The sequence below is a fragment of the Propithecus coquereli genome, unplaced genomic scaffold (assembly GCF_000956105.1).
Source record: "Propithecus coquereli isolate 6110/MARCELLA unplaced genomic scaffold, Pcoq_1.0 Scaffold248, whole genome shotgun sequence".
Lineage (NCBI taxonomy): Eukaryota > Metazoa > Chordata > Mammalia > Primates > Indriidae > Propithecus > Propithecus coquereli.
Window position 1 is genome coordinate 1,712,717 of NW_012148041.1, and position 8,710 is coordinate 1,721,426.

Here is an 8,710-nt window from a genome sequence, read left to right on the forward strand (position 1 = left end):
CTCCCCGCGCCGCCGGGCGCTGGCCGCGGTGCTGAAACTGCGCTCTCCGCCGGGGACGCGGCGCGGGCAGGGGCGGGCTCTCGGCGGCCGGGAGCCGGGAACCCGGAGGGAGCAGGGCGGCACCGCGGGCCCGAGACCCCGGCCGGCTGGGGAGGAGGCGAGAGAGGAGACAGGCCCGGCTAGCGCGGACACGGGCGTCTGGCCGGCTTCCCCGACGAAGCCGAGGACGTCCTTGTGCTATTAAGCCCCTCCCGCCTGCTTTGGAGGGGCCTCGCCTGGTCCCCTGAGCCCGCTCCTCCCCAGCCCGGCCGAGGAGTGACCCACTTCTGGGCCTCCACCACGAAGCCAGGGACTTGCAGCCCACAGGCCTCACCATGGTGAAGTTGCTGCCCGCCCAGGAGGCCGCCAAGATCTACCACACCAACTACGTGCGCAACTCGCGGGCCGTCGGTGTGATGTGGGGCACGCTCACCATCTGCTTCTCTGTGCTGGTCATGGCCCTCTTCATCCAGCCCTACTGGATCGGCGACAGCGTCGACACACCGCAGGCGGGCTACTTCGGCCTTTTCTCCTACTGCGTGGGCAACGTGCTGTCCTCCGAGCTCATCTGCAAGGGTGGTCCCCTGGACTTCTCCTCCATACCCTCCAGAGCCTTCAAGACTGCCATGTTCTTTGTGGCCTTGGGCATGTTCCTCATCATTGGCTCCATCGTCTGCTTCAGCCTGTTCTTCGTCTGCAACACGGCCACGGTCTACAAGATCTGCGCCTGGATGCAGCTGGCTGCCGGTGAGCAGGGATGGCGGGAGGGCAGGCAGGAGCCCACCCTAGGCCACAGCTGTGGCTGCAGCGTGCCCCCTCTGTGGAGGCGCTGGGTGTGGTACTCAGCTGTCCTCCTGTAGCCCAGCCCTACTCCGTGCTCTGCAGAAGAGTCTGAGGAGCAGACAGTCTTAGAATGGCTGAAGCAGAAAGGGCCTTAGATGAAACCATTCAACCCCCTCGTCTTACAGATGCGGTACTGATCCCAGAGAGGGCAAGTGACTCGCCCAGGAGCACACGGCTCCCGGTCCTGACTCCCAGGCCACTACAGCAGTTGTTGCAGCTCTGGGAGAGAGGAATAAGGAAGATTCCCTGTGAGAATAGGACCCAGCCCCAGAGCAAAATAGTGACACCAGCCAAGCACATTCTAGATGCCTTCATCTCCCACTTCTGGGTATTTGTTCTTTCTCCTTTAAAAGTGCCTAGAACCCTGCCCTCACTCCCTCCTCCCACCTAAACTGCTCTCAAGGAAGGTTCTAAGGTTACTCATTGATTTTGGAACGTTATTATTACCCTGGGTATGAATAGAAATTTGTATCTGAAGTCCCCTCTTTCATCATGGAGTGAGAATCTATGTTCCTGATTGTGGGATTCGTAGTTGAAGTAGCGAATGGAGTGATACTTTGTGAGGTGGAAGAAGCTACTCAGGGTCCTTTAAAATGAGCGGGGCAGGCAGGACTCGTGGTGCCCTCAGGCAAGGCCTCCCTGCGCCACTTCCTGCGCCTGGCCCAGGCAGTCCTCTTGGTCTTTGGGCCGGTTGGTCCGGCTCTTTTCTAGAGCCCAGGAAAAGATGGCCCAAGACCTTGTCCTGCAACCTCTGGTACCTTGGTCCCTGCCCACCTCAAAGACCACACACAAACTGTTGGTGTTGGTGAGATGTCCAGCAGCAGAGCTGAGGACTGGAGACTAGAGTGAAACAATCTTGACGTCATTGGTTAGAATGAGAAATAGGGCTCTCCTTAACACAGGGAGTGAAACAAGGACCTGAATCCCAGACCAATGAACACAGACTCAGGACTGCAGAGTTGAAGGTGACCCCAGAGAACTATACCTCCCCCCAGCTGTGGATACGGCATCTGGGGCTGAGAGAGAGGATCAGCTGGCCACTGAGGACCTAGAGAATTAAAGCAGCAGGTCTCAAGACACTAGACATATTCCCAAGACATTTCGATTGAGCCATCTATCCATATAAGTATAGTGATTTACAAAATACCTTTACATACGTTATCTGGAGGTGCCGCATCACAACCTAGCAAGGTGGATATTTCTTCACTTTACAGATAAGGTTCCTAGTGGGTAACTTGTCTTTAAGCACATAGGTAGTGAGGGACACACCTTTGATTCCAAGTCTTGCATCCAGTGCACTTACCTGGCTTCAGAGCTCCCCACAGATCCCCTTGCCGTCTCCCTCTTCCCTGCAGTCTCTCTGTACGATAAAGGGGAGGGTGAGGCAGGGGTAAGGCAAGGCTTGCCGGGCAGCGGGCAGAAAGGGAGAGGACAGTCATGTCAAGAAAGAAGGCAGAACGAAGATTTACCAGTTTTGTGCCAAGGAGGAGTAGAACAGACCCTGACACGCTTGCCAGCTGACTCTCCACCTCACGGTTGTGGGATACTGGAGACACAACCATCTCTCTCTTGTTCCCAATGCCGCCTGCCCCCCAAAACATCCCCCAGCTGGTGCCATTTGCGAGCAGGCGGTGCCAGGAGGGCCTGGGTGGGGGAGGGGTGACAGGCCACCTGCATCAGACGCTATCTAGGTCACAGAGCTGGAGACACTGATAGCAGAGGTGGCCAGTTGCCATCCCATGAAACATTGATGTGGGGGAGGGCAAGGGTGGTGTCGTGTTCCAGCCTGCTGCGCCGGGGAAGGAAGAATGGGCCAAAGGGAGGGATGTGGAGCGGTGGGCCCCACACCCAGCAGCCGGGAGACGCATCCATTTCAAGAGGCCCAGACCGGTTAGCTGAACCTTGCCAAGGAGCCTGGGAGCAGGGAAAGGGCAGAGGGTGGGGAGGGGCCAGGACAGGTGAAGGGACACTGTGGGCTGTGGCTTAACTTAACAATATTAATTGAGCTTCTGGATGCCAGGGGTAGGCTGACTGTGGTCCCAGCTCCTAAAAACACAGGGACAGCAAGTTGCTTGTCTGACTTTTGGTAACCTTATGTCTTCATCAGTTCTACCTGCTTCTATTTCAGCAGGGCTGCTATCACAAATTCCCACAAACTAGGGTTTAAACAACAGAGATCTATTTCTCACGGGTCGGGAGGCTGGAAGCCCGAAGTCATGGTGCCAGCGTGGCATGTGAGCTGTGCACATTAGAGCTCTGGTGACAGCCGCTTCTGGGCTGTGGACTGCTGACTCCTCACGGCGTCCTGGCAGGGTGGAAAGAGGGCAAGAGGGCTCTCTGGGGTCCCTTAGTCATTTCTTTATTTGCTTTTATTATTATTATTAATTGACACATAATAATTGTACATAATTGTATGTATTCATCATATTTAATGTGATATTTTGATACATGCGTACAATGTGTAATGATCAAATCAATTAGCATACCCATCACCTCCAACATTTATCATTTCTTTGTGTTGGGAACATTTAGATGAGATTGAGCACATTCAGGGTGGTATGGCTGTCGACTGTGTTGAAAACATTCAAAATTCACTCTTCTAACTATTTGAAAATATACAATAAATTATTGTTAACTATGGTCACCCTACCACTGTAGGGTGCTACAGAACACTAGAACTTATTCCTCTCTCTAGCTGTAATTTTGTATCCGCTAACCAGCGTTTGGCTACCCTACCCGCTCTGGGTCCCTTTTACAAGGGCACCAATCCCATTCATGAGGGCCCCACCCCTTGACCTAATCACCTCCCAAAGGCCCCACCTCCTAACACCATCACACTGGGGCTGAGGCTTCAACATCTGAGTTTTGGGGAAACAAAAATTCAGTCCATTGTACCTCACCTCTAGAATGTGGCAACAGTACCCCCTTTTGAGGGGTTCGTGTAAAGATGGGATGGTATAATGCATGTAAAACTCTTTGCACAGTGCCTGGCACGTGGTGGGTGCTCAGTAAATGTGAAAAACAGAAAACAACTTTACCAGTCAGGATGGGAAGTGATGGGACAGTAAGGTTTATTTATTTCTTGCTTATGGTACACGCCCATTGGGGTCAACTGGGGGCTCTGCTCTCACTGCTCTCTCCCAGGACCCACGCTGAGGGAGCATCAGCTGTCACTGGCTGCCCTCATTGCAGAGAGAAAGGACCTCCGGAAGGTCTTCCACTGGCCGTTAGATGCTCTGGCCTGGGAGGACACACATCTCTGCTCCCACCTGTTGGCCAAAGGAACATGGCCTTGCCCAACCTCAGGGGGCGGGGGCAGGGCAAACAGCAATCCTGCCGCGTACCCGGAATATTTGTGAGCAGTTCTAATGGCAGCCACGCCACCGGGAGGGCTTCCATCTTAGCCCAGTGTCCGTAATAATAGCAATGACTAACAGTAACAGGCCACTCACCATGTACAAGACACCGTAGTAAGCAGTTTCTATAAACGATCACGCTTAATGCTCGCAAGGCTTGTGAGTCAGGTGTCTCACCGACAACAGGATGGGGTCAGAAAGGGTAAGTACATTGGTCTGAGAACACAGTGCTGGCCATAGCCCCCCGAGACACCACAAACGGCATAGACTCCCACTGTCCCCAGCACCATGGGCGAGGGGTGGGGCGCTGACAGGGCACTGTGGTCCCCACAACCTGTTTCTAAGTCAGAGGCCCTGGGCTCTTTGCCGGAATCCCCTAGGAAGACGCTGTGGAACCCCTTCGACAGGGGCCAGAGGGAGGCATGACGGGGACAACGGCAAGTCCCGAAGGGTAGGTAGTTCCTCTCCATGTCCGCCGGCACCCTCGGCATTTGTGAGGTGCCCCTTTAAGCTAGGGGCCACCTCAGGCACCCGAGGGCTGGACCATGCCAAGCAGGGAAGGGCCTGGCGACACAGGTTTTACCAAACAGCTGTGGGAGGGCTCCCGAACACGTCTCAGTTTATCTTCAAGCCTGAGGTGTTGTCACTAAATACATTCGGCCCCTCGGAGAGATGTCATTGTTTGGAGATGGAGGGAATGGACTTTGAAGTCAGAAAAGTCAGGAACAGAGAGTTCAGGTCTTGGCTCTGCCATAGCGGGATGGCTGGGCAAGTCATTTGGTTTCTCCGAGCCCTCAGTTTTCTAATCTGTAAAATGGGGATATTATTATCTGGCCTATTTCACAGAACTATGAAGTATTTTATGAAGTATTGTACATGAAGAATTTTATGTACAATAGTATTTTATGAAGTACATGAAGTATTTTATGATCTATAAAAGAACTATATAAATGAGTTCCTCCCATAAAAATCACAGGAAGTTGATACACTGAGGCAGGGAGGTGGACCCCGATGTTTACATGTTACTGTGCCTTTGTGTGATCCACTCACCTTCCTTACGAGAACAAGCTGGGTCCGGGGAAGGTAACTTTGGGCCCTGTGAGGTGCTTCTCTGAGGGGTTCCCAGAGAGGGCACAGCCTTGGGGCTAGAGAGCCTCCGGGCCTGTGGAAGGAGGGCCCGGGGTGGGAAGGGACACAGGTAATGGGAGGCACTCCTGCCTGCATGGCAGCTGGGCTTGGGGTCACCCAGCCACAACCTGGGATTATGTCACCTGTCTGTGCTTCGCCCTAGTGAGGCTAAGGTGCGGGAGGTGGTTTATGGGAGGGGATGGGGGAAGGAGGGATGTAGAATTTTTCAGTGTAAATACCAAGTCAATGCAGGCGCAGGTGGGACAGTAAGAGCTAACGCTCGCAAAGTGCCCAGTCTGTGCCGGGCACTGTTCCTGGGCACTTGTTCAGCGTTAGCTCGTTCGAACCTCGCTGCAGCCACAACAGGTGGGGTTGTTGCCTCCATTTTATAGATGAGGAAACCGAGGCGGAGAAAGCTTAAGTAGCCTGCTCCGGCTCACACAACTAGTTAACAAAGAGCTGGGCTTCAGATCCTGGCAGCCTGGTCTAGTGTGTGCCCAGCTTTTCCTATTGAGAGAACCACCTGGAAGAGTGCTTTTAAAAACAGGGATTTCCGAGCCCAACCCTGGCCTGGGAACCGGTGTTTTATTTTATTTTGGTGCATGTTATATGCAAAGAAAACAGCATTTTAAATAAATATTCCAGGGGATTCTTAAACTCAGGGATATGTAGGCAACCGCACCGTGCTGTGTGGTAACGGTGGGGAGCAAACTTGTTTGCTTAAGTGGAAGCTTCATGAAGGAAACAGCCAGGCATGGGGCTAGAAAGCCTTCCTGTATTCACCACACCTAACATACCTGAGTGGTAGGACACACCATTATACTACGTATTATAAAAAGAAAAAATACTGAGGATCAAACAATGGCCAGACACTTTCTTACCACACTTCTTTCACAAATTATGAACAAATGTACGTGTTAGGAGAGACGAGGCCTCTGTGCCGGGACCGGGTATTGGAGATCTCGAAGCCAGGCTGGGCAGTGCCTCAGTGAGTCCAAGGTGAGGGGAATGGCCAAGGGCCTGGGAGGGTCACCTGCTGTGGCGGCAGAATCCGCCCCGGGCTGAAAAACCCAGCTCTGCCTCTGCCCCTGACTGCCAGGTACCAGAGGCCAGCTGTTCTAGCTTTTGGAGCCTCAGTTTCTCACCTGTGTTCTGTAAGAAGAATGGTAGGAGCTGCCTCGTGTGCCCCTCAAGGCTATTATCACAAGGAGAAGGGAGGTGACAAGATAACGGCAGTGCGAGGTGGGAGGCAGTGGGCTGGGCACACCAGGCCTGACGCCATCTGCACCCCTTCTTGCCCTCTCAGCCACAGGCCTGATGATTGGCTGCCTGGTCTACCCGGACGGCTGGGACTCCAGCGAGGTGCGACGCATGTGTGGGGAGCAGACGGGCAAGTACACGCTGGGCCACTGCACCATCCGCTGGGCCTTCATGCTGGCCATCCTCAGCATCGGCGACGCCCTCATTCTCTCCTTCTTGGCCTTTGTGTTGGGCTACCGGCAGGACAAGCTCCTCCCCGACGACTACAAGGCAGATGGAAAAGGTAACCTGCCCTTCTCCATAATGACGTCCCCTGCCTGGAGACGAGAGTGGGGCTCATCTTAGCCAGTCCCCTGAGTCTCCCCGACCCAAGGGATGGGGACACCAAGACCCATGAGACAGAGGCCGAAGGCCAGGGGAGGGTTGCAAGCTGGCAGCAATACGGCGATGTGTGGCGGGGCTATCTATGGTAGTGTCCCCCTGCCCCCTACGCTCTCAGGGTCTGCAGGGGAGAGAGCGCTAACCCAGCCTGGGGCCTAGCGTGGGCTCCTCTGCAAGGAGGCACTAGGCTGGTTGGAAGCAACGCTGGGAGTTCGCTGGTGGAGACAGGAGCAGCCAGGCAGCAGGGGGTCTGAGTTGCTGGGGAAGGAGGGGGAAGGCAGGTTAATGCCTGGGACACCTTGAGAACCCAGTGAGGGCACAGGAGTGACAGACCTTGGGGTGCAAGCAGTGGAGCCTGTGCCCTGGGGTTAGGGCAGCCGGGGGTTGTCTGAACGTTGACCCCGTTTCAACTCCCTCTCACCCACGTCCTTCCCACCAGTCACAAAGCGCAGCTGTGGCCGCCCCGAGGCCCCGCAAACCCTCCAGGAAGCCTGGCTGACGGCTTCCCACCAACCTCGCTTCTTCCCAAGGCGCTTTCGGCTCCTCTTTCTCATTAGCCTCCTCCCCTGTCTGTCCTGAGGGGTTAATGTTTTCAGAGCATGAATTTCTTCTCCTAGGCAGAGGGCAAGGCCTGTCTCACAGCCCTGCGAATCCCAAAGCAAACCCTGTAAGACATGGAGGGAAGAAAGACCTCTCAGCAGGGGCCACCATTAGGGACCTGTTATACCTCAGGGACCTTGCCAGTCTCCCTTCCCCATGGTTGTCTCAACGTGGGCCCTGGGACCTGGACTCAGCAGCAGCCCCCCTCCCCTCCCCGTGACCAAGGGCCCTTCCCACGTGAGGAGCCTGAAGCCCAGAGGGTCACAGAAAGGTGGTGGCAGAGAGTGGCCCAGAGCTGAGGTCTTCTCTGGCTGAGCCCAGGGCCCGCTCCCCCCGGGGAAGCCTCTGAAACATTTCCCCTGTCTTTGGGGGGAGGGGTGGAAGAGACGAGACTCACACACTTGTCATGTGGTTAAAGACGGAAGCCAAATTGCTAGAGAGATGTGGGCCAAGGCGGGGAGAACAGGGAGGTTTCTTCCCATTGCAGTAGATTCCTGTAGCTCCTGGGCCAGGGGGATGCTCAGGGCCTGGGGTCCCTCGAGGACCCCATAAAGGGAAGAAGGAGCCTCTTCTATGTGCGAGAGTGACGGGAGATTTTTTTCATTTTATTTAATCCGTTTTTATTTAATCTTATTTATTTAAGCTCTGTGAGGAAGTGCTGGAGCGGGCGATTTCAGCAGCAACCTGCACAAGCAGGGCTTTCTCCAGTGATGGAGTTTCTTCCAGGGGGGACTCCATTTTGTCCAGCTCTCAGCCTCAGGTCAGGGCCACCTGAATACGTCTGGCTACATGCACAGAGTATTTTCGTATCACTCATTTGCATTCTTCTTTTTCAGAAGAGATTTGGTCAAAAAGAACTTTTATTTACAAAAATCCTTTATAAAGAGATGGTTTTGTTCCGTTGACATTTTCTTTACTAACAAAATGTCGATTCCCTTTCCCCTCCTTCCTTGTCTCACGGCCTTCATGTCCCCTGTGCACTGTCTCAGCCTTTCCGGGGGCTTCTCTTCCCTCACTATTGCACAGGGCTTGTTTTATCCTTCCTGTTTATTACCTTTGAGGAAACACCCACACAACCTTTATGAATACCTCTAGTTACTCAA

General features: G+C 54.2%; 1 protein-coding gene across 1 annotated transcript in view; it reads left to right on the forward strand.

The window, feature by feature from the left end:
- The first annotated feature begins 374 nt into the window (after positions 1-374).
- LHFPL5 (lipoma HMGIC fusion partner-like 5) overlaps positions 375-8,710 on the forward strand; it is an 11,761-nt gene continuing 3,425 nt past the window's right edge. Inside the window, exons 1-2 of the mRNA XM_012646573.1 lie at positions 375-786; positions 6,673-6,909. Coding sequence (XP_012502027.1) covers positions 375-786; positions 6,673-6,909 — 649 coding nt within the window. The remainder of the gene's footprint in view (positions 787-6,672; positions 6,910-8,710) is intronic.